Raw genomic sequence first — 27,180 nt, forward strand, 5'->3', positions numbered from 1 at the left:
GACTTAAGAAGCACTTCATTTGTGACTCCTCGCCACAACTGAGCCCGGATGTCGCCAATCATAATTTTTGAGATATTCAACCAAAATATTCTGCTTGAAATTAGCTTTAAAATGATGTATATCATGTCTATAGTACTTGACATTTAAGTAGTGAAAAATCAATAAAACAGTCAATAAATCCTTTCTTTCCTATTGTTTATTGTTAAGTTCGATGGAGCATATCTCAATAGTGGCACTGGCGACATCCGGGCTCAGTTGTGGCGAGGAGTCACATTTATATTGTATTTTGTACAATTTTATAGCCCCTTGTGTGAGAACAATATGCCTTTCAACACTGCTCAACCAAGCATATTTAGAGAATAAAGGTATAGTTTTTAGCCGCTGTCGTGCATCTATCGTCTCATATAACATGGGCGACATCATTATTTTAAGTAAAACTTAAAAACAGATAGGGCAAACTATACCTTTTTGGATTCTTTATGATCAGGAGAGTTAGTGGTATACTGGGATAATTTTTAATTTTGACACCCTGTTTGACCGCTGACCTCTATACATGGTTAGTGGGCGGCGACCAAAAAAGTGAAATCGCTTGGCCGCCATATTGGTGAGGGCAAAAAAAAAATTTCACCTCTGATGAGTAAAAAAACAATTCCCACCCAACTCTGTATAAAGGTATACATTTAAATTTAAATTAAAATTAAAATTGAAATAAAAAACTTGCTTCCGAAGGCGGTGTAAAAAAAATTGTCCTCCAGAAGACATGTAAATGCATGGAGTACACAAGAATCAATACTACAAACAGGTGATTGGTATTGTACTCACTGACCTACCATATTAGTTAGTGAGGGCAAAAAGCCATAGTCAGTGGTTTCAATCGGCGACTATTCTATTAGTTATTACGTGCGAGCCCGCTATCCATGTATAGAGGTCAGGTCAGTGTGTTTGACCTTAATTGACTCCTACCAAAAATGGCTGACACTTTGAATTAGCCTTTTCGAAGCATGGCGTACACAATAGGAGGGCAGTATTCACAGCGTTCGAAATAGGGCCGGTCAGCCGGCCATTGGCCTGTAACTTTTTGGCCTGGCCGGTAACTTTTCTGACTGGCATCTAGTTGCCGACCCGGCTGGCCGGTAACTTTTTAAGGTCAAACCCAGCTGGCCTGTAACTTTTTGAGGCATATTTCGAACACTGAGTATTCAATATGGGTAAAACTTGCCAAATGCAAAAGCCTTTACAGGCGGCATAGGACACGCAACACGGACGTACGAGGCTGGCGAAGATACAGGGCTGACAGCCCCATTCACAATACACGGTTAGCGATTATAAATGGACAATTAACATACTTGCAGTGGGGTACTTTGCAGAACCCCAACGGATTTAGAGTAAGATAATTTTGCTTTGACACCACATAACAAATTTAGAATTGTTTGTGAAGATTTCATGATTATGTGTTAATCCAATGGCGACGTCAAAAATAGCGATATCGCATCCACCATCATCTGAGCCTTTACTCATTCCGTGCAGCGCCATCCTATTGTGTCCGCCATACCTCTAAAAGGCTAATAGGGCAGCCCAAGCAAAATTTTGTTCATTGTCTTTCAGGCATGCCAAAAACATTTTCAAACCTTTGTTCCAGGATTTGGTCACGAAACAACATTTTTCTTCTACTAAAAAGCCAAATGAGCCGTTCCATGTCAACTCCAGGGATGTGCACCGCAGCATCTCTTCAATTTTTTTCTTTTTTTCTGTGTGGTGGTAGACATTAATGAGAAAGTAAAATCCTGAAAATTTGAGTTTCATACTCCATTGCGTTTTCCCGTGGCATCAATTTGAAATTTAGGGGAGTCAGCGTAAAAAATGTGTCGCAAAGCGAAAGATGATGTTTGGAGGTCCATAAATGTATAAAGGAACCCCAACAACTTTGAAAAGTATGTATCCTGGGGTACTTTTTTGTGTAGAATTCAAATCTGGCATCAGAAAACTTGTAACTCCTTTACTTTAAAAGATATAGGGCCCTCAGAACGCAACTTCGTCCATCCAGGACCAACTTCAGGGGGGTCAGAACTCCAAAAGTAAAAATAATTTTATTGTCCATTTTTGGCCAGTCAGAGCCCTTTGGTAGGACATTACTCCTATCCCATATTGAGCCTATTAGAATACTTTTAGCTGAGATATTATCATATTACCCATGCAAAACTCCAATTGTACATTTTTTGTACATTTTGACCCCCCTGAAAACCAATGTCAGACATTTTGCCCCACCATCAACTTCAGGTATGTTGAAAATATGTTCTTGGACAACATTTCTGAGAGATATTGGCTTTGGGACTCGATGACTTTGCTTGAAAAACATCAGTTAGGTTTACCTACTCACATATATTATGTCATTCCAACCACATCAACAAAATGGGTTGGTTGGTCAGTGGTCATCCCCTCAAATTTTGCTGAAAATCATTTCAAAATAATGAACACATGGAAAAAATGAATGCTCAACTCCAAGCGGTTTTGGAGATATGGCTTGTCAAAATTTGGCCCATGCCAAATGGACAGTAAAATTATTTTTACTTTTGGAGTTTTTGGAGTTCTGACCCCCTGAAGTTGGTCCTGGATGGACGAAGTTGCATTTTGAGGGCCCTATATCTTTTAAAGTAAAGGAGTCACAAGTTTTCTGATGCCAGATTTGAATTATACACAAAAAAGTACCCCAGGATACATACTTTTCAAAGTTGTTGGGGTTCCCTTTATACATTTATGGACCTCCAAACATCGTCTTTCACGTTGTGACACATTTTTTACGCTGACCCCCTAAATTTTAAATTGATGCCACGGGAAAACGAAATGGAGTATGAAGCTCAAATTTTCATGAGTTTACTTTCTCATCAATATCTACCACCACACAGAAAAAGAAAAAAATTGAAGAGGTGCTGCGGTGCACGTCCCTGGAGTTGACATGGAATGGCTCATATGGACTATAAGGGAGTTCTTAAGGGGCTGTGCAGTAATTATGAGCCCTTGTGGGAGGGTAAAATTGGGGGCGGGGCAAGAAATTTTTGGGGAGCCAAAAGGGGGGGGGGGGGGGGGGGCAAGCAATTTTTGGTAAGCCGAGAGGGGGGGGGCAAGTGCTTTTTGACACACTTTCATGGCTTGGGAAAATAGTACGGAAACGCTTGTAAATTGCCCTGCTCTCTACATGCGCATGCACTGCATTTTGAAGGTTTGCAAATTGGAATGGGGCATGTGCAAACGGGCGGGGGGAGGGGGGTGGCAAGTTTTTTGGGCAGGCTGAGAGGGGGGAAAGCAATTGTTGGCACGCCATTTTGAAATTGACCCCCCGTGCGCATAATTATTGCACAGCCCTAACGATGGAGATGATGCACAGCGTCAACATTCCCTATATCTCTGTGTCAAAAATTGCCGTGGTAGTACGGCGAATCCTCTCGTTTTTCAACAGCTACGCGTCGCATGGCAATTTTGTTCGAGATGCATAACACAATGCATATGTAAACTTTCTTTATCTGTGTCAATAATAGAATATTGATTTCAATAGAATTGAATACATTTTGAGTTTGTACTTTACCACTGAGCGATCTAGCGATCGATTTCTAGCCAATCAGATAGGACTCCTTTTCTTGTGTTCGGTGAAATACCAATCGCCCGTCACTCACCAACGGAGTATGTAAAAAATATTTATAATACAGGGTGTTGACACTGTGTGATGACACAATGATGATGGAGATGAATTGTGGCAATGGTAGTGGTGATATTGATAGTGATAAATGTCAATCAGGGTGATGATGACTGGGTGCAGGAGCAGCGCTGCCACTGCGCCGGAGTGACGATGGTGATGACTATGAACATACTATATGGCGATGACCATCCATTGGCTTAGATTTTCAACATTGGGGGGGGGGGCTGAAACCTGAAAAAAATTTGGTGGGCCACCCTGGTGGGTCAGAAAATTTTGCAAAATATAGGTCACAAACACCCAGTTTTCCCTCTATTATCACAATTGAGGGGGCCAAGCCCCCCGGTTTCTAAGCCTATGCCGTCAATGATCAGATGACAACGATGAAGACAATGACACCCGGGGAATGACAATCATAGTCTCCTCCGCAGCCAGTTTGGTTACGCTCCCGCCACACAAACAGTCTGCCAATTGCCACTTATAACGCCGTTTCTGATTGGCTACACGAATGTAGCCGGAGAGCTGTACATACGGGAGCTTGATTGACCTCAGTCAGTTGGCGAGATGGCGGGTCAAACTTGCTCATGAATAATAAAGTAGCCGTCTAGCCGATCGACCAATTGAAAGCTTTGTTTGACGTCAAGCTGGATGACGTCGGCAGAAAACCGTTAGCGAATCAAAAAGGACCAGTTCGTGATCATTGGCAGACTGTTTGTGTGGAGGGAGCGGAACCAAACTGGCTGCTGTGGAGACTATGACAATCACTGACAACGGCAGTATTTCAAGCTATTTCAAGCCATCCCTTAACCTACCATAGCGCCCCCCCACGATCCCAGATTTGTTACCGACTGGAATTGAAGACTTGCTTAAAATAAATAATAGGTCGTGAACTTTCACCCCAAGTTGACACGTCAGCTGCTCTGCATATCATGATGAAATCGGAGAACTGGTGGAAAGGCAGTCATTTCGTTTGTCAATTAAGCTGAATTATTCCCTAAATTCTTTCTCATCAAGGACCAAAGTGCATTATGTTGAAAGCTGTCATATTGATAGGAGGGCCTCAGAAAGGTAAGTAGCACTTCAGTCGGAGAGGCACAAAAAGGAAGCTTTTTGAAGTTAAGCTTACTCAAAAAGTTAGTTAAATTTAGTATTGACTCATGGACTTGTATTAAAGTTTAGTATTAAAAGTACAGTTTTTGTCAGAGAAAAACTGCACTTTTTTACATTTTGAGAGCGTGCAGAGCGTAAACACGGAAGTGGGGTTCTGATTGGCTGAATCAATCATCTGACAATCATAGCAACAGACCGATAATCTGATTGTCCGATTGTTGATTGTCATTTTTTGTGCGTCACGGTCAAATCTTTGCTGTTGCTGGTCGGCGCAGATCGGCACCCTTGAAGTAAAAACAAAGCTCTGCGTACATGTCACTCATTAACAGGGCGTTATGACCCGCCGTTTGTGTCAAACTGAGCAAGGGACTGCCGTTCTTCTCTGAAACCCAGTGTAACTTGCAGACCTGCACTAATCAAATTAAGTATTTCTTGGCCAAACTGGAACACTGTGAGTGTGAATTAGGGGTTCATTCATATATTTTCATGACTAAACGATTGTTTATGCCCGAGGGCATAAATAACGTTTAGTCATGAAAATATATGAATGAACCCCGTTCATACATACGTAACATTCTCCTTGCTGTTATTTCCCTCCAAAACTAAAAATACCATCATTTTAAACTAAAACTACCAGTTCCTTATCATTTTTTTTTTTTTTTTCCATCGCTAATTGTAAGAAAACGTTTTCTTGCTCAGTCCATCGTGCTTGGACGCAGCTTGAACATCGCGCGACATCACTCGCGCTTTGCGTAAATAGCTCGCGAACATAGACGCGTAATATCCTACCCGCGAGCGTCCATCAGTTCTCGCGCGGCTTGTTTATGATCGAACGCCGGGCATAAAGCGTTGTTTATGCCCGCCTATTGACCAATCACGCATGCTGTTATATAGCGAGTATGTATGAACACTAGTTGCTCCGCGACAAACACACGCGAATATAGCGCGATACAGAAGAAAGTATTCATGCGCCTTACACTGCGTACACGCTTAGTACACTACATGGACGCAACTCGCATGTGAATGTGATTATACATGTAGTACGTTTTTCCCTGTATTTCATACGGGAATTGGTTAAGAATATGTGAGTATGGATTTTTGTCCTAAAGTATGTTTTATCAAAAAGTTCGATGTGTGTACATCCATATCAAAACGATGCACTTGTCGGCTGCTACATGTGCCTCATTTCACATGATAGCTAGGAGTAAATACCAGACTCATCTCAAGTGGAGGTCACTTCAAATCATCCCCAAGTGACATGGTTATGTAATGTTCTCTGTATTAATAATAAGCAGACAATGAATTTTGAAAAACAGCAGGTGTGCTACAAATCGCACTTCTGGAAATAATCAGGCGAGCTACAGGTGTGCTGTTAATTGCACTCGGTAAGGATTTTAGGTGTGCTATCATTTGCACTCGATAAGAAGTTTAGGTGGGCTATTTGAATTATTGCACTTGATATTCAGATAAGCATTAGTGTTGAATGTGGGACTACAATTTACGGGTGGGCTTACTAACTTTGCGAGAATAAACTTTCGACACGAATATCGTCCCGTCTGCCTCGGTTTTTTCAAACCCCATTACATCATTAAGCTTGTAGGTTTTCCACATCTTGTACTGGACCCATTTGTTCTTTTTGTCTGCCATGATGAGTAGTATAAACTGATATTTCTATCAGCAAACCCCGGTACAATTTTATCATAGCGCTACACTCACCGCTGACAGATCACACGTGTGTAGGTCATGTCAAAATATTAAATCAGCCTTGTTCAGCTTCTAAATAATTATACAGTTCAGTTGAATGCATAAACATTACCACATTTACTACGGTGGTCAATGGCATGTTGTGTCTTTGTTGTGACATGAACAGCACGTTATCATATTTCGGTAGCGTGACCTCACAAGAAAGGTCAGCTAATTTACATATTAAATTGTCGAAAACGACCAATCAGCAAGTAGAAAAGATATTGTTTGGGTCGTCACCTTTGTAAAGGTTCTATTTTATGCAAATCACTTTCGGGAACCGCTGCAACTTTGGAAACTCCTTGAGGTGACAAGGTGCGCTATAAATCGCACTCGGTAAAGTGATTTAAGGTGGGCTCTAAGTCTATGTGTGCGATCGCACTCGCGCGCCTTAAAATGCATTGACTGAATAAGCCATGTGACTTGGGATGATATAAAGTGACCCCCACTTGAAATGAGTCTGGTATTTATTCCCAGTTATTATGTGAAATAAGACACATGTGGTCGCATGTCATAAGTTGGGTACAATTTCCATTACATGGTCAAAAATTACAAAAAATGTGTTTTTGGATATGTTGTACATATTGACAATCTCTAATAATTAAAACCATTTTTAACCTTAACACATGCTTAATTTTTGAGATAATGCTTAATTAGTAATTAATTGATACACAGGTGTCTAGATGTAAATCTCAATTTTCAAATGCGCTTTTCTCAAATCGGACCTCAATTACAAAAATGACTGTAAATTTTTTATTTTATGCAAGAATGTCATCAGATTTGGAGGATATGTTCTCAATACATTAATGCTTCAAATGAACTTTTAAAAATAATTTTACGCAAGTTAATTACATTGAGAAGGTCAATGACCTTTTTTACGAGTAATTAGCAAGATGGTTATTCTATTGTTGAGGAAATGAATATCAAGAAGAGAAATGCACATTAGCATAATATTGTTAAAAATACTGAAATTCAACTAGGATTTCATTAAAAATGAAAAATGGAACATATAACCCTTTAAGGTGGTACTACACACCTTGATAAATTTGTGACTATTTTTGCATTTTTCTCAAAAAATAATATCACACTGGTAACAAAAGTCATGTATATTAGAGGGGTAAGAAATCAGTTACTACACTGAAATTTCAGTGACTCAAGACAAGCGGTACGTTATTTATGATAAGAAAAGAGTACCACTAGAACGTACCTCATTTCTTAACATATATAATGACACCTTGTCTTGAATCACTGAAATTTCAGTGAAGTAATTGGATTCCTTGCCCCTAATATACATATAACTTTTGTTACCAGTGTTTAGTTACTTTTTGAGAAAAATGCAAAATTAGTCAAAAATTTTATCAGGGGGTGTAGTACCACCTTAAGTAGTCAGTAATTGTTTTAATTGTACAAATTCAACATTCAAAGCTGTCAATACATCATGCCCTCCTAGATTTGAAAAAAGTAACCAGTAGTTTTGACATGCTGACATGTGAATTTTCACATAGGCCCTATTGTACACTCCCGCATCCGCCTGCTCCACATCCGCCTGCTCCTCCACCCCTGGCATTTTTCATGTTAACTGATGTGATTTTTTTACTGAATAATGTATAATTATAAGCTTCAGTAGACTGAAAGAGTATAATATTAGGCTTAAAATGAGGTATCAACCACTGCTGTAGGATATGGGGTTACGGAAAGCCAATCAAATTTGTATCGCAATTTTCAGAAAAGTGTAATCCCTCCACCCTTTTAGCATACCCAACTTATGACATGCGACCATGTAGCAGCCGACAAGTGCATCCTTTTGATATGGATGTACACATATATGTATTAAAAGTAAGGCTATATAGGTATGCTAGGTAAATTCAAATTTGCCATCAAACTGCATCATTTTACATATCAAATTAAAGCCCTTGAGTAGGGCCTAAAGAAAGCCAAAACTGATGAAAACATTTTTGTCATAGCACTTTCCGTAACAAAGTTACATCTTGTCAAAGATTGACTTTCATTAAAAATATTCTGCTAGCAAAATTCCCCAAAACAGCATTTAGGGGTGTTTCTAGATAGTCTCATGGCGATAGCAGCTTTTTTAATGGAACTGCTATCAAAATCCTCTAAAATTCCATGTGCGACTGGCTCATCACCGTAAAAAATCATATATTTGGGTCAAGTGAAGTATAGAAAACATATTTATGTAGGTTTCCTTCACCGACCTGTTCTCGAAAAAAATTCAAATTTCTATGTAAATATGCATTGTGTTTGGGCCCCGGTCTCGGCGAATTTCGCTGACTAGCAAATGTGTTAACTAAGGTTTGCCTGGGATACCTACTATATATATGTGACTCCTCGCCACAACTGAGCCCGGATGTCGCCAATCATCATTTTTGAGATATTCAACCAAAATATTCTGCTTGAAATTAGCTTTAAAATGATGTATATCATGTCTATAGTACTTGACATTTAAGTAGTGAAAAATCAATAAAATCCTTTCTTTCCTATTGTTTATTGTTAAGTTCGATGGAGCATATCTCAATAGTGGCACTGGCGACATCCGGGCTCAGTTGTGGCGAGGAGTCACATATATGTGAAAATAAAATACAGTTAAAATAAAACACATGTTAAAATCAATCTCTTCCCCTGCTATTAAGGGACCGTTCATAAATACCTTGGGGGGCTGAGAAATTCCATGGGGGTCAAAAAGTTTTGACCTTCCGAAAAGGGGGGGGGGGGGGACAAAAAAGTACTTGACATGGAAAAAGGGGGTCAAAAAAGTTTTGACACCCATAAAGGGGGGTGAAAAAAGTTTTTGTTTTTTAAAAATATTGTAAATATCGTAATATACAAAAATTGTGCACGCTACGCATGCACATTATCACAATAAAGCCCTTTTCATCCCGATCATGGGCGAAGACAGTGTCAAATACAAAATTTTTGCGCGCTATGCGCAGTAATTGGATTCCTTGCCCCTATAATACACATAACTTTTGTTACCAGTGTGTTATTATTTTTCGAGAAAAGGCCAAGGGGGGCAAGCAATATTTGGCAGGAGCAATGCTGTTAAAATTGAAAGTGCAGTCAATTATATGTTCAAGTTTGTTGTGTTTTGAAAAACAACACTGAATACAATTGAATAACTTCTTGCCAAATGCACACCATATAGAGGCCCTGCATGAAATTATCGATTGGCTCCAAACAAAGGATTTGAGCGGTGTCCTTCACCGTAGTTATGGCGGAGTGCAGTCCATTCAATCAAATGTTGTCATCAACCTATTTGATCATAGTGCAGGGTTATGTGTGTGAGACGAACTGTCACGGTAGATTGCAATCATGCTTTTGTTGAATGCATTTGAGTAGTCCGCCATATTTACGGGATGATATGTCACATGCAAGGCCTCTATTGCAAGTTTGGCAATAACCACTATTATGGAATTTATCATGGTAATTAACAAACGAAGGTCACCATATATATTGGTTTAGAGGCGTTTCACTGCCTCGTTATTGATGTTATGGTAGTTAGTAAACAAATGTCACCGACGCACATATATCGGGTTCTAAGAGGCGGTAAACTGGTTTAAGCAATACAAAGCTCTTGGTTTACAAAGGATAACGGGCCTATACGCACAAGATTTCATCCCGTGCATATTAGTAAACAATAATAAAATCAAAACCAAGCAAGTTGTGTTTTAATTTCTAAGCTGGGCATACTATTATTAATATTAAGCAAAACAGTTGTGAAGTAAATTTAGCAAGACCGAAATTAGAAGCATTTTGCAAAGTCAAGCCAAATAGGGGCCCGCCATAACGGGCGCCCCAAAAATGTTTGGAGAGTATTTATTTTTTTTAAATGTCTCACTCCACTTTGACTTAATCTGTCACCACGGGGTACTGGAGCACACAATTACCTGTGAGGTCACACCACTAGTTTTTTCCTGGCTCCAGGTTCTGCTGTTACCATGCATATTGCATAATTACATATTTTTCACCCATTTTTCAAGGTACCCGGTTTCGTCCTTTGTCTTTGGAGCTTCCAAAACCACTCTTTCCAGTTGCTGGGTTTCCAATTATCTACCATCATATCGAAGCATGTAGTAAGGTAAGCAAATATTGATTTATTTACATGCAAAGATGTTTCAATTTCAATTGATTTGTTATTATACATGTAAATTGAAAAATGTTGAAAAGTGTAAAGAACAAATGAAAAGATCAATGAAGCCATATAAAGTGCAACAATATTGCATTTAAGGCAAACATTCCCATCTTATCAATTTGCTAATGGTTTACTGAGGCTACTGTAAAACCACTTAATTTCGCGAGGTATTTGATTTCGCGAATTTCGCGAGGACTTTTGATTCGCGAAATTAAATACTCGTGAATTTTGTCAAATGGAGAATTTTAATCCTTGCCTATCCCATTGAGAATTTGCCCAACTGGGTTCTGAATTTGACAACGCAACTCTAGCAACTACCATTACTGAATTCACCTCAAAGTTTATGTGACATAATTTTCATTAAGTAGATTATTTATTTACCTTGAAATATCATCAAAATAGCTTCATAGAAACAAAGGAAATAATCTTTTGGAGTGTAATATTTAGCCATTTGTAACATGAGAAAATAATGTCAAATGAATGAGGTTAAAAATAATTTTATTGCATGTTTAATATTTCCAATATAAAATGAGCATATTTCATATCCCAACATTCTACTTAGGGAAGGTAAGGCAAAAATACCCAGCAAAGTAAGGCTAATTTTCAATTAAGCTTCTGAGAATACAAGGTTTCGAATTCCGAAACTTCGTGTGGAATATTGCTATGTTTTTCTGCAATGTGACAAAAACCTGGATTCGGGTCAGCGAAAATGGCGAATATCTGCGATTAGCAAAATAAAGTACCCGCGAAATTAAAAGTGTTTTACAGTATTTAGGAAATAATAATCACTTTTCTCCAAATCTGGGGCTTTCCCAAATAAACAGGTGCTGGCCAAATAGAATTAGTATTTCAATTTATCATCATTATCATGACTTAATCACGCAACAAAAAATATATACATGATACAATATGCTGTATGAATCAAACTAAACATAGGGTAGTTGCTTCATTCAATAGTTCTCAAATTCTCTTATTTCCATGGTTTGATCAGGCACCAATCTGAACCTGATGGGATGAAAGTTTTTTTAGAAAAAGACTAGTGCAATAGTCAATTTTCCATTCCACTCAACGCAAGTACCATGGCAATGCTGACATATTATACGGATGTATATAGAGCATGCGGTGACCACCTCAACTTGCCAATTATAGGTGTGGGTGTCGTCGCATTTAAAATCAATATAGTTTATATATTTTTTTTTTTTTTGTTTTCCAGGTGATTTATAAAATTAAGTGGAACAAAAGGAATTTATATATGAGTTATATAAAACAAATATTGAATGTTATTATGAGTTCAATGGAAAGAATATTTTCATTTGGTTAAGTATGAACTGTTCCATTCAACTCAGCAAAGCCTTGTTGAATGGAACAGTCCATATTTCACCTCATGAAAATATTCTTACCATTGTACTCATTCAATATTTGTATACTACATACATGTATATAGATGTACATGTAGGCCTATATAAAACCTTAAGGGGGTACTACACCCCTCGATAAGTTTGTGTCTAATTTTGCATTTTTCTCAAAAACTAATAACACACTGGTAACTAAATTTCAGTGACCCACGACAAGCGGTTCGTTATTTATGATACGAAATAAGGTACCGCAAGAATGTACCTCAATTCCTATCTTATATACTGAACCGCTTGTCTTGAGTCACTGAAATTCCAATGTAGTAATTAGATTCATTGCCCCAATAATATACATAACTTTTGTTACCTGTGTGTTATTATTTTTTGAGAAAAATGCAAATATAGTCACAAATTTATCACAGGGGTGTAGTACCCCCTTAATGTAGAAATAAATAAATCTGTGGACAGATAGGAACCCCTGGCATGTGAAATTGTAGACAAAATGCTTTCAGTTGCACACAGACTGCTTTTCTAATTTGATGAGAGAAACCCAGGGGAAAAATCATGATCAGAAGAACTGAGCCAGTTCCATCATTTATTTTCAATTCATGTAAAATAACTTTTCATTATTTTTATTATACCAGATATCATCAATTAAGGAAGTGGTTTTGATTGGTGTGTATCAACCTAGTGAAGCTCTGAATAGGTTTATAAATGCAACTCAGAGGGAGTTTTCAATAGCTATCAGGTGAGGACCAAGTTGTGTATTTCTGTTTATTGCGTTTTTGTGGGTGTTTTTAGTTTTTTTAGTCTGTAAGACGTCACAAGAATGTAAGACAATATTACAAGTAAAATAGTCTTGCATTCTGCCAGTAAAATGTTTCTGGAATAGTTAATTAGAGTTTGATAAATGAACTCTGGAAATTGCCAAATTGCTAAGATTGTTTGTAAAAAATTCAGGCAATGTATGCATACATGTGTTTTTTATTTACACATGAACTTTAATTTTAAGGCTACCTGCCATATATTTGGATCATTCACTGCCAGAACCCAATTCTTCTCCATTTTCAACAGACAGTAAGGACATATGAACAAACATATTGAACTTCATTTTCCAATTTGTGTATAAGATATTTGCAGGAGTATGCAACACTTGGCACTGCTGGTGGTCTGTATCACTTCCGGGATCAGTTACTCAGTGGCCAACCAGAAGGCTTCTTAGTGTTCAATGGCGATATCTGTTGCAAGTTCCCATTGGCTGAAATGCTGGAATTTCACAAGAGTGCTACTAACAAGCCACACTTTACTATGTTGGCTACTGAGGTAAGATTTCTTACATTTTATCAATTTAATTTGATCCATTGGAAGAAAGTCATACTTTTGGTTAATAAATGACCATTTAATTTCCAGAGCAGCAGTTTTGCATCAAAACAATTTTCAATATGTGACACGTCCATGGGGGCCAAAGGAGGCATTTTTGAAAATTGAGGTACTGTAATTATTACATTATACATACAATAGGCTATCATTTACTGAAAACACCAAAGGTCTAGCATACTTGGTTCTAAAGTTATTAAGTTTTTTGATGTCTATTTTCTTATGTATTTTATTGTTTTTTTACTCCATATTTTTACCTTTATCTCAGTTTCAAATTTGCCGCCTTTGGCCCCCATGGACCAGATCATGTCACATATAAAATAAAATGAAATAAATTTGGGATTTATAGAGTGCACAACACGTTGATGCCATGGAGATTCGACCCCACGACCTCGAGCAGTGTAACTTCCAATGTTAAAGATGCAAAATATACAGTGCTTTGTGTTTTATAATCTATACTTTTATAATGACATATATTTTTGTTTCTTTTCAACCATTAACAGGCAACAAGAAAACAGTCAGTCAACTATGGGTGTTTGGTAGAGAATGCAGATACACATGAGGTTAGTACTTAGGGTTTGTCTATTTGTTTGTCTGTTTGTTTGTTTGCCTGCCTGTCTGTCTTGAGGTGTGTGTTGACTTACTCCTGTAAACAGTTTTAAGAAAAAATGACCAGAGAAATAACACAATAGAAAATGCAAATGCACCCAATTTCATTGTTAGGTCAAGTATTGTATTCCTAGCAATTATCGCATTAACGAGTCAATTACATTGACTTTTTTTTAACCTAAACTACTTGACCTATTACACAATTAGTAAAAATTAGGTGGGTTACAATCCCTTTCCTTATTTGAATAGAATCAATGAATCATAGATGTAAATCGGGTGGTCCACTGATTATAGCCTTTAGTGCAAGAGGTCCCTGGTTCAAAATTGCTGCTGGTCCCCATCAGGGACTCATTGGAAGAAGGCAGGGCAGATGATCCATGGTAAAAACCTTGTTACAGTAGGTTCAGATTGGAGTAGCACTCGATTGTCGGCTACTCTTACCTGTCCTGTAATTCCTCGACCTGCTACCAATATGGTAACCCATTCCATCAGCTCACTTGGCCTGGTTGAAGTTTTGTCAGCATTATCTCTCTGAGCTAAGATGTCTCTGACAAAAATAAATTAAAAAATCAGTGATTTAAATCAGTCAACCCTGGGAATTGCAACATGTGACTGATACTAAAAAACATCAAATGTTAATTGTATGAGTAGATCTTGTTATTGTTGTTAAGAATGAGCATCAATAAATCAATCAAATGAAATCATTCATTTATGTGATTTTAATTTCATCATCAAACACACATGATTGACATCAGACAATACAGAACACAATTTTCTAAACAAGTAGGGCCTATAAAATGCTGAAATGAGTTTTGTAACTCATTTATAGAATCTATGTGTAATGTACAGCTGAAAATAATTTATTTGTTTAGTGTATTAAATTAATCATCAAACATGCTTGACTAGACAATACTGACTAACATGAAGGGCAAGGCCTATGAAATACATGAAGGGCCGGGCCTATGAAATATTTTTGTCATACATTTTACAGATTCAATAAGTTTGTTTCCCACAAATCTATTAATGTTTCTGGATCATATGTTACCTGTCACGGCGAATGAGCCGTAAATTCCTCCCCCGGTCAAAATTGTTTTATTTCGTTTTTAGAAAATATACATCATAAGCTTTAAAATGGTATATTATTTGACTTCAAACGATATCCAGTAGCGGGGTTATGGTTTGTTGAACTTTGTTCCTTCAACAAAATGGTAGCTTTTTTTGTTTCTACGTGTGTCTCTTTTCCCACATTGCTGGCAATAAATATCAAACAGTCATAATTGGCGGTCATGTCAAATCATCCCCAAGTCAATGAGGTTCAACAAAGTTCTCTCATTGTTAATTGTTGGTTATACATACCTATACAAAATACAATGCCTGGTAACCCACCAATTGAACAGGATTTAGCCAAACCAAACAAAGACCAGAGCTATTAAAAATTCTATTGCCATCTAAGGTACAAGCTTATTATCCTTTTCAACAATAGGATTATTGATTGGTGTGTGACTATCAAAATGAGATAGATGTCACGCCAGCTAGAGATGCCGATGAATACGACCTGCATGCACATTTTACACTGTAACTCAGAATACAATTTAGGGAATTTACGGCTCATTCGTGCTGTACGGTCAAATATTATATATGAACATTCTGTATGAATTATGGCAAAGATGATGTATAAAGGATTATCAAATAGGGCTTTATTTTGTTTTAACCATGGAAAAAAGGCATATAAAAGATGTTAATATGCAATATATGGGTCAAATAATCAATAATGATTTACATTTGGTTAGGTTAACCCTCACCGCGTCAACTGCAGACGACAAGTTCCAAATTTTCTTTATAAATTCAAACTAGAATTACGTGGTTCATAATTAAGGTGGTCCCCACACAAAGGTGTGTAAATAACAGAGGTTTGTAAATACAAATAATATGCAATATGCAAATAAGCTCATTAATATTCATAAATATGCAAATAACATGACACAAAATTATATAACACATCAGGCCATCATATCCAATCCACATACCAAGTTTGATATAAAATTGGATGGATTGAGCATGATATCTGAATTTATCGGTCGAGCTCGAGTTTTCAGATATGCGAGACAAAGTCGAGCGTGATATTTGAAAACTCTAGCGAGATCGATAAATTCAGGTATCATGCGAAGTATCCGTCCAATTTTATCATTATTATGTCTTCAGAATCTTTTGAAGTAAAAAAACATGATTTTTAGTAGAAAACATTTTTTGGTAAAAAACATGACTTTGCTTAAATGTTTTTTTCTGCCCAAAATGTGATTTTTGGGTAAATAATATGATTTTTGGTGAAACGTGATTTTTGGTAAGAAATGTGTTTTTTGGTCAAAAATGTGATTTTTAGTACAAAATGTGATTTTTGGGTAAGTATATGATTTTTGGTAAAACGTGATTTTTGGTAAGAAATGTGATTTTTGGTCAAAAATGTGATTTTTGGTCAAACATGTGATTTTTAGTAAAAAATGTGATTTTTGGTCAAAAATGTGTTTTTTGGTCATGTCATATCACACCAAAAGTATATGAACTATGCACTCTATGAAGAGGGTACAGATATGAAAAAACCCTGTAGCTCCAGGCGACAAATTTATCGGACAGCTATAGGTTATGTACAAAGGTATAGGATGCAAGATTCTGAAGACATAATAATGAAGTTGATCGGCCTTTGTGATTAAACTGCAGAGTGGATTAATGAATATTTAGGCAAAATATGCAAATCAGCTCATTAATATTCATGAATATAAAAATAACACAGAACTAAATAGCACATCGGGCTACCATATCCAATCACCAAACCAAGTTAGAATTTGATTATTGCGTTGAAGCTGCACAGTGGATTAATGAATTTGCTTCCACCCGGACAGCCAAACAAAGAAACAAACAACCGTTTGGATGATAATAAAGCCCCATTTAAAAGCCACATTGTGTGGGGGCCAAAAATTCAAAATTATACATGACCATTTTTAGAATCAGCATATAAAATGCATTGAAATGAGTACAAACATATTTGATAAAATCTCTCAAAACTTGTCATGTTGAAGCCTACGTATATGGCCAGCACCAGTGGCGTAACTAGGGTTGGTAGCGCCCGGGGCAAGAAACACATACCCGAGAATATCTTATAGGCCCTTCCCCATTCTTGAAATAATAATAATATTTAATAAATTTTGGACAAGTAAGGCCTAACACTAATTCATTTTGGTCACTAAAAGTTGAATATTGGTTTTAAAATGTTCTTTCAATTGATTAAGTGCTGAAATGCGCGAATATTTTGAATTCATTGCTTGGAGGGGCGCAGAATCGGATGCTGGATTGGTCAATTTGGCACCCCTCTAAGGGTGGTGCCCAAGGCATGTTGCCCCCCTGCCCCCCCTAGTTACGCTACTGGCCAGCACATAAAGCAAAAGCAAATACATAAACCATAAAAATTGCATGATCATCATTTTGTAGTTAATGAAATTTTAAAGTTAAAATCTTTGTAAAGATCATGATTTTGCTTTTGCCATTGTGACTTTACTTTCCAAAATGTAATGACCAGTGTACCCCTTGTCACCACATACACCCCCTATACATACATGTACATACATACTTTTATATCCATAATTATACAGACACACAAGATACGAACATATCTTGTATTCACATGAATATGAAACTGAGCACGCAAAGTAGAAAAAAACATGATGTGCATGGCTAGTAAATATTCATATTTTAACATGAGCATGGCAATTTTGTTACAAAAATTGATGAATTGGGTGAATTATTTATTAACCATACATCACTAATACTACTTGCTGGATAATGTATGCAAACCTGCCCTCTAGTTGAACCCAGCACATGGGATTTTATTAAGTGGCAATATTTTTAATCGTTTATGTTTTACGGGTATTCTTTTTATAGATTGTATTTAATGGGTTTCTTTTATAGTGAAATCATCAGTTGTTCAATTAATTGCAGTAAGTGCTTGAATAAATAATGAAGTTGTAGGCAATTAAAGAGAATTAATGCTTTGTGGGTTGTTTTATAAGGCTAATGAAAGTTAATGTTGAGTTTTCTGTTGCATGTTTTTTGCGAAATTATGAGGTGACTCTTTCATTATTTATTATTTTTAAACATTCATTATTTAGAGGTTAATAACTGCGCATCGGTTATTTGGAGGGCATTGTGAAAAATCTAAACATTTTGCCTTTGGAACCGAGGAATATTCCGAGGTCCAAAGCAAAATGTTTAGATTTTTCACAATGCCCATATATAACCGATGCAAAGTTATTAACCTCATTCATAACCGTCACTTTGATCTTTTAACTTTACAAAATAACACAAAATTTTCCTCAAAAGTTTGTAAAATAAACAATTCTTACATCTTCCCTTTCCCAAAATCGATCAGGCTAAAACAAAACGACCAATAACAAAAGTGCGTATCAGAATCTGTGCAAATATGGTAGCGTGCAATCCAAATCTGGCAGCCAGCACGCGCCAAGCAGTTCGTTGGACGCACAGTAATGGCGCACGAGAAGTCAATTGTGTGCGACATTGGAACAATTACGCATTTTGCGGTCAATTGTGAGATATTAATGACCTCGATTTTGCGTTCAAGCGTTTTCACAAATAATAAAATATGATTGGATCACACGCATCATGCATATTCATGAGGTTATGAATTATATTTAACCCATTAGGCTTTCTATCACACTAATAAGTAATAATAAGCTACATGTATGTTGAAGGCAAGAACATTACAGGTCAATTTTACTCTATATTCACATCTTTGTAGGAGGTATTGGTTTATAAAAAAAAGAAAACTATCAAAAGTAGAAAAAATGTGAAAAAATAAAATGGCAAAATATTAAATTATTTCTGCAAAAGGTGATGTGGGTAAGTAACGAGAAACTTATCATCAACTTTCATTAGCCTTTTGCAAATATGTACATAATGTGTAGGGGTGTACAAGTTCCGAAATAATGCATTGTATGTGTACTGTGTGTTTGTTGTTTTAAGTTATTTCTTTATTTTTCTTGTCTATTAATTTCTATATTTCTCTCTTATTTTTTGCTGGTTAAATACAAGATATGATTAACCCCATGAGAACTACCTGCCGATTGGCCAAAAAGAAGTTTTCATTATCAATTGGACCAATCAGCAACATTGTTAGAATAATTTGTAAAGTGCTCGAACATATAATACACAGTCACATCATGAAACATCTTGATGCAAACTCCATCCTTGATGATAATCAGCATGGGTTTAGAGCCAAGCGGTCAACAGAGTCGCAATTGATCCTAACTATTGAAGACATCGCAAGAAGCCTAAATACCAGTTCCAAGACGACTGTGGATGTGGGAGTGCTTGACTTTAGTAAAGCCTTCGACAAAGTGCCGCATAAAAGACTTATCCATAAATTACATCATTATGGAGTAAGAGGATCCTTACTGAAGTGGCTAGAAAACTTCCTTACCAACCGGAAGCAGAGTGTTGTCATTGATGGGTCCAAATCTCAACCAGCTGATGTGATCTCCGGAGTGCCGCAGGGCACGGTCTTAGGACCACTGTTGTTCCTGCTGTATATTAATGACTTGCCCAACAGTCTGGATGCTAGCTGTAGACTCTTTGCAGATGACTGTTTAGTGTATAAAGATATCAAGTCACCAGCTGATGTAGAGTCCCTGCAAAATGATTTCATTAAGCTGGAACAGTGGCAGGATAAGTGGTTGATGCAGTTCAACCCAAAGAAATGCTGTGTCATAAGCTTTGGTGCAAAAGAAGTACCAAACCATAAGTACACATTTTGTAGTGAAGAATTGGATGTGGAAACCTCTCATCCATATTTGGGGGTTCAACTAGCCAACACATTAGAATGGGACATTCAAACCCAGCATGCAGTTAAAAAGGCCCAGCGAGTTTTAGGTATCGTCAAAAGAAATCTTTGGAGTTGCCCAGAAAAGGTGAAGACAACCGCCTACTTGACGCTTGTTCGTCCCCACTTGGAGTATGGTACAGCTGCATGGTGTCCTTACAAGAAGTTAAATAAATCTGCTTTGGAAAGAGTCCAACGCCAGGCTGCGAGATTCTGCAAGAGGGACTACACCAGAGAACCTGGGTCTATGACCAAGATTTTGCATGAACTCAACTGGAACACATTGGAAGAAAAAGAAGAACAGGGAAAGCGGCTCACAACCTTTTACAAGATGGTCAACAAGCTCATTGATGTTCAGATGGATGAGTATTTAACCCCAAATACCAGGCTTACCAGAGGGCACCAGCTCAAGTTTAAAGAGACATCAACCAGGCTAAATAGTTACAAGAACTCCTTCTTTCCAGCCACTACCAAGATGTGGAATAGTTTGCCGCATCTGTTGTCAATTCTCTGCGAGTTTAGGGACCTTCAAGAGTAATGTTATGGAGCATATCACAGGAAGTAGGAGTCAAAATTAATTTCGTCCTCCATGCGAGCGAAAAGGTCAACGTTGGTTTAGATGTGTTGCAGCAGCTCACCGTTACCGACGAAACCACATTGAGATTGAGATTGAGAGATTTCACCCTGCAAAAAAATTGGGGGAATTATTTGCAAAGCTCCATTCTGATTGGTGATTAAAGTAAAGATATCATGTAATTGACCAATCAGAGGCAATGTTAGATCGGCAGGTAGTGCTCAGGGGGTTAAGGAAACAATCCAATAGATTGATGAGTCCATATAAACTTAACTTTACTATTTTTGCAAAGACTTATCGCAATAGCCGATTATCTCGCAAATTAGGTGCTGATGTGACAATGACATAATTCAATTAGCCAAGCAGAACTTGACTTCATGTTTACGGTACGCCATAAACTGCGTCCGGCGCGTCTGCATGGTTTACTTCGCTCGGGCAGCTAAAGCTGGCCTGAAGTAAACCACGCAGACGATGGACGCTATCGTTAATAATCGGTGATGAACAATGGTGAAACATGATTGAATCCCTTTCAACAACGAAAACAAGCTAAAGATAGTCTAATTCACATGATTCTTTCATTCGGAATATTCGTTTGTCATTGTCACTCAACCTTACAAGAAGATCGATGATTTCTCTGTTGATATCAGCAATGATAAAACTAAAGAATAAAGCGGTAATGTTTAGCTGCTACTTTAATAACATAGGCCTATTAAGGAAGTGTTTACGCATAAGTTCCTTAAAGAATCCCTAAATCAAAATGACTAATTGATACATATATCAAATGATTTTTAATTCATTCATATTTTTTCCTCTGACCAGGTGATGCATTACGTGGAGAAACCAGAGACATTTGTTAGCACCATAATCAACTGTGGCTTGTACTTGCTGGCACCGGAGATATTCAAACATATCGCAAATGTCTTCCAGAAGAACCAATCAGAAATCATCAAGTATGTAATATGTATATACTATGAAACCAAGACCATGAAGGATGTTGATAGAGGTGGTGGGTGCTGAAGGCAGATTGCAAAATTGTTTGGATTAAATCAGGACTAAAAGAATAACAATTATTGTATTATTTGCCATTGTTAGATCCTGTTTCCATCCAAACCAAGACAAATTTCTTGATTATCAAACTTTCACACTGTTACAAAATCAAACATATGAGTCATCATTGAATTGTATTATTATTATTTACGCTTATTTCTCTGATACCAGTTCTATTCGTACTTGAAGAATAATTGTTTTAGCCTGTGTGTGTGCATGTTTTGTGTTACTGTAAAAGTGGAAAGTGCTTTGCGCAATCAACACAACTACCAAACTACCATGAATATGAAAATGTGTGAATATGTTTTTTAATATACAGCTCTTAGTAAGAAAACTTAAAATCACAAATTTTAAAAGAAGCGGATTCAAAACTAGCAAAACATGACAAATTACCACTTTTACATTGTATGAGATGATAGTTGCACTACAAAGGCTAAAAACAAAACTTTTATTCCTATTCTTTAATTCTGTCATTTAAATAAGATCATTAATATCAGTAGAAAGATAAGTGAATGTAAAACCAGTATTTCACCCATAGAATTACCCAAACATTGAATCTACATCAGTTCTACTTTCAATGTACAGATGTGTTTAGTTTGAGTAGCAGTCAATGTGTGTGTTGTGGCTGTGTTATTTCATCATGACAGTATTGACACAGCCAGGAACCAACAAAATTGCAGCAAGTTCTTAAATGTTATGCTGGTGGCATACTTTCCTGCCGCTTGCCGCTTTCCACTCTGAAGATGATTTTGCTTCACTGCGCAGTTGCATATCGATCACTCTTGCTTTGACCAAGCGGCAGCACCGCTGGGAGTTGAATTCAAGTCGATTCAGAGCGGTGCCGCTCTGACGTATGAGAACAAATTACGATTTTGGAGCGGTGCTTAGCGGTAACAGTGGCTTTCAGAGTCTTGCCGCTGCTGCAGCTCAGGGGTGTGCCGCTACGCTTGCAGACAAGTGCAAGCGGCATGATGAAGCATCATGCCGCTCAGCGGCAAGTGGCAGAAAATATGAAACCAGCATTATATCACTCTCCAATTGGTATCACATTTTGATGTTTGAATCTTTTTTCTTGCAGCGGTGATCCGTTATTTCCAACCAAAGATAGCATAAGATTTGAGCAAGATGTGTTATCACCTCTAGCTGGAACAGGAGAGCTCTTTGTCTACAAAACTAACAACTTCTGGAGTCAAATCAAATCGGCAGGGTAAGATTGATGATTAGGCCAAACAAAAATGTCTCAAAGCCCATGGCAGTTTCACAATCGAATGCGGAATGGGTTTTTTTTTTTTTAACATAGTTTTGAATTAATTTTGAATGTCATTTTCAAGTGTTCAAAAGTAGACAGCATAAAATTGTGCTTTATTCACACAATTGAAGTACAAATATCAATTGTTTTATACCCTGGTTTTATACCTAAACAATGCGAGTATCGAATCAAGTAACATTTCTTCCAAATTTGTCTCAGAATTTCATGATTTTACAGCAAAAAAATAAAAAATAAAAAAATAAAGGAAAAAAAATGAATTTGCTGTTTCAGCTGACATGTTTGTTTGGCCTTAATAGGGGATTTTGTTTGTGAATTTTTATTTTTATAATGTTGATATTTTTTTAATGATTTGTGTTTCATTGTTCTTCAATATTGACCAAATGGAACAAAACAAATGAATCCATATCATCAGCCTTGTGGTTGTGGTTGTCCATATCATCATCAACAACAGCATCAACATCAACACACAGTTGGCCTTGTTATCATTGATATTTGTTGTCTTTGTCTTTTTATACTATCCTAGTTATCTTCACAACAAAATCAAATCAAGTTTATGATTGCAAACTATTAACCTGCTTACATTTTATACTTTTGGCTAAATTTGGAAAAAAGGTGGTTTTTGATGGATGGAAGTCACGATAAACACTTATATGAGAAAATCAAATGATTTGTGTCTTAATAACATTGTCATTTCACCTTCTTGTAACAGGTCTGCAATATATGCTAATCGCTTGTATCTAAGCCTCTATCATGAAACTCACCCCGACAGACTAGCACAAAACTCATCTAATGGACCCCAGATTATTGGAGATGTATACATCCATCCAACAGCTCATGTAGATCCAACAGCAACTGTAAGTAATGTCCTTCTTTGAAATTCTTTGAGCAGTTGATTTAAATTCACCTTCATGTGTATGTATGTTACCACACAGAGTATAATAGTGCTACCCTGTTTTAAGGGGGTACTACACCCCTCCCCAATTTTGTGCCTATTTTTGCATTTTTCTCAAAATTTAAGCGAAATTGGTGACAAGTAAGATATGTATATGATAGGGGCAAGGACTACAACTACTGCACTGGACATTTTATTTCAGCACAGACAACAGTTGTGGAGTTACAGTCAAAAATGAGGGAAAACCAATATTTGATCAATAAATCAATAACTACTTGCCTTGAGTTGCTGAATTTTCAGTGCAGTAGTTGTAGTCCTTGCCCTATAATATACATATCTTACTTGTCACCAATGCACTATAATTTTTGAGAAAAATGCAATAATAGGCACAAAATTGGCCAGGGGTGTAGTACGCCCTTAAGCTGAAATATGATTGGATTTGCAAGTGGGGTTATATGCCAAGATTGCCAGCCAAACAAGGAACAAACACCTGGGATGAAGTAATGGCTGTTTCTGACCACAGGGAAACACTCAAAAAGGACAGGTTGCATCATTCTGGGGGCTGAATGACTACACTGATTACCCTCAAGCATTGAAATCTATTTTTGTTTTAAATCTTTTTTCTGTTTTTCCATGTTGTTTTTGTTTATTTGTGTGTCATATTTGCAAAACTGAAACTTGGAACTCAATATTATCTTACATTTCTAGCTTGGCCCTAATGTAACAGTTGGTGCTGGTGTTACCATTGGACCAGGTGTCAGAGTACGAGAATGTATGATCCTGGAGGGAGCTGTTCTACAGGTAAACCAAACTCAAAATGTACCTATTTTTAGACAAAAGTAATATTTTTGTATAATATCTAGAAGCGTAAGACTGTCAAGAGTACCATATTAATATAAAATTATAAATGATATCAGTGAAAAACAAACTTACTGCCCATCTACATGTATCTGCCAAAATCTGTTGTGGGACCTAAACATTGTAACTCAATCTAATTAGGGCACGTTGGCACAGCTGTACGGGCTCTGCATTGTAATTGGTGGATTGTGAGTTCGAGCCCCGGCCGTGCCATCGTGTTGTGCTCTTGGGCAAGGCGCTTTACCTTACTTGCCTCTCTCTACCCAGGGGTGAAATGGGGAGCTGTTATGAATATTGTTCATTATTGGGCATTGTATGGCAGCTGACATATTCTAAGACAGCGGAATAAATGTAAAGCACTTTGGTACATGTACACATGTGAAATGCACTGTATAAATACCAACCTTTTTAAAAAAATTTTTATTTAATACCTATTTACCAATTTCTTTCTTTGTTATTTATTCCTTTATTGATTGTTTTTAGGATCACTGTTGTATCCTGCATAGTATCATAGGATGGAATAGCACTGTAGGAGCATGGTCTCGTGTAGAGGGCACTCCTAACGATCCAAACCCAAATGCACCCCATGCAAAGGTAGACAGCGATGCACTCTTCAACATTGAAGGAAAGCTTAACCCATCAATAACTATTCTAGGTAAATAACACACACAAAATACAAGGTCAAAATCAATCTTGATTCTTGAAAAATATATTGCGGGAATCTTTTGATTCTTGCAAATCAACTTCTGTGTAAACTACAAAAGTTTGGGAGAATCAACTTTGGTTAATGCAAATCTTGTTTATGAGAATCTTTGCAAGTAATCATTTCTCGAATTCTAGCTGAAATTCTGACCCAGAAAATTAGTCACGATTCTGTGAATTTGCAATACAAGGTCCAATCTTATTACTGTAGCTCCATCTTGTCAACTATATATGCAGTCAATTACTAGCAAATACTGCATTTGAGTTTGAGGGCAGTCATCAAAATTGTCTGCCTCACAAAGAATAAAAGGTTTACTGGTTTACTGCTATTATCATTTTTAGCTAGAACAAGAACACCCTCCACCTTATTGGAAAGTCAGCATTTGCTATGATATTTATAAACAGATATTGCATTTTTAACTTGGGGGTTGAACTGCTTCAGCCAAGCTATTGAATTTACAGCTATGCACAGAGCCTGGATGCTGATTGAGGACTGTAAGAGCACTTTGCATGTCTTGGCATTTTCTACATGGTAATACCATGTGGGTATTGGCAGTAATTTATATTGCTGAAGATTTTTGTCAACAACTGTCTTAAAGAATACAATGTGGAGAAGGCAGAAGAAACCAGTATGCATGTATAATAATAAAATTGGTAACGATATCCATCAATAATGCAACCTATGGTATGCACATGCTTCTTATTACACACTTAATTTTGGCATGCATGTCAGCTGCTGCTGAAGTACTTGGGACTTGAATAAGCTCACATTCTAAGCTGCCTATATCACAGCATACCTTCCATGTTGGCTTTTCTTTTCTCACTTTTTCAGGAAATAATGTTTGCATTCCACCAGAAGTAATCATTCTCAATTCCATTGTGCTTCCACACAAAGATCTTGGCTACAGCATCAAGAATCAGATCATCTTATAGCAGCAACATTTTGATGTAAGCAAAATGTGCTATGTACCATTCTACCATGTACTAATTATAACTGCAGATGCTTCACCAACTGGCAAAGTCTAACATCATCTGTTCAAGAGGGCCAATTGTTCCATGAATTGCAACAGATAAATCTTCTACACCCACTGTGCATGTAAAAGGGGAAAGCACACAACACTGTTACTTTGTTAAACAGGAACTCATATATATGCAAGAATTCTCATTGCATACAAAGCATGGGGACTTAGCCTGTTGGTGCACTATCTGTGCCTCTTTAATCTATGCATTAACATGTACACACAACCAAACTCCTCCATGGTTACCCGATAGCAGACACTCCATGTATATTCAGTTTTCATCAATTTCTACAAGATGGCTAAAGTAACTAGACCACCTACCATTTCCCATGTGTTACCGCCAGGTTTGTTAAATTAGCAAACCCTCCATATCCAATGCCAGTTGGACTACATGAGCTACTCAATAGGTAACTTATTCCATGAAAAAGGGTTTTTTTTTCTGTGTATCATGTTTAACTTTACACTTCACGGGATCAAACACTCTGAATTGGACATCAATCCATATTCAAGTGGAACTTTTCTACATATTTAATTTACACAACATTAATACTCTTTTAGTTGAAACCTGCATCAAAATTGAATCAGTAATTTTGTGAGAAATGAACAGATTGTTATTTTACAAAAATTGGGCCATGTTACAAAGCTTACATTTCTTGACATCCACCTCAGGCTGTGCTTGATTGCATAAAAACATCAAGAGCTCATTGTAACACTGTGTTATTCATAACCACAATTGCATTTATACAGAACATTACCCAGGGGAGCTAAGCAGTACTGTACTGAGCCCTCAAAATAATGTTCATCACCATCTTGTTTCCCTCAATCAATTAAAAATGAAGAGATTATTTAGGTAAAATTTTGTTGGAACTTGGAAATGCATTTTGAATTCATTCCATACCATCCAG

The 27,180-nt window shown here is 37.1% G+C and overlaps 1 protein-coding gene across 2 annotated transcripts in view; it reads left to right on the top strand.

The window, feature by feature from the left end:
- Nucleotides 1-4,561: 4,561 nt before the first annotated feature.
- The window catches only part of LOC140152703 (mannose-1-phosphate guanylyltransferase regulatory subunit alpha-A-like), a 29,835-nt gene continuing 7,216 nt past the window's right edge, over nucleotides 4,562-27,180 (top strand). The window contains exons 1-11 of one of the 2 annotated variants that reach the window (XM_072175162.1): nucleotides 4,570-4,756; nucleotides 10,537-10,634; nucleotides 12,685-12,788; nucleotides 13,171-13,363; nucleotides 13,921-13,980; nucleotides 21,307-21,437; nucleotides 22,613-22,741; nucleotides 23,514-23,658; nucleotides 24,405-24,497; nucleotides 25,038-25,209; nucleotides 26,089-26,204. In XM_072175162.1, coding sequence (XP_072031263.1) covers nucleotides 4,717-4,756; nucleotides 10,537-10,634; nucleotides 12,685-12,788; nucleotides 13,171-13,363; nucleotides 13,921-13,980; nucleotides 21,307-21,437; nucleotides 22,613-22,741; nucleotides 23,514-23,658; nucleotides 24,405-24,497; nucleotides 25,038-25,209; nucleotides 26,089-26,189 — 1,266 coding nt within the window. In that variant the 5' untranslated portion in view covers nucleotides 4,570-4,716 and the 3' untranslated portion in view covers nucleotides 26,190-26,204. Of the gene's footprint in view, nucleotides 4,757-10,536; nucleotides 10,635-12,684; nucleotides 12,789-13,170; nucleotides 13,364-13,920; nucleotides 13,981-21,306; nucleotides 21,438-22,612; nucleotides 22,742-23,513; nucleotides 23,659-24,404; nucleotides 24,498-25,037; nucleotides 25,210-26,088; nucleotides 26,205-27,180 lie in introns of both variants that reach the window. The other variant, XM_072175163.1, reaches the window with a different exon arrangement.

The sequence above is a fragment of the Amphiura filiformis genome, chromosome 5, assembly GCF_039555335.1.
Source record: "Amphiura filiformis chromosome 5, Afil_fr2py, whole genome shotgun sequence".
NCBI classification, from domain to species: Eukaryota; Metazoa; Echinodermata; class Ophiuroidea; order Amphilepidida; family Amphiuridae; genus Amphiura; species Amphiura filiformis.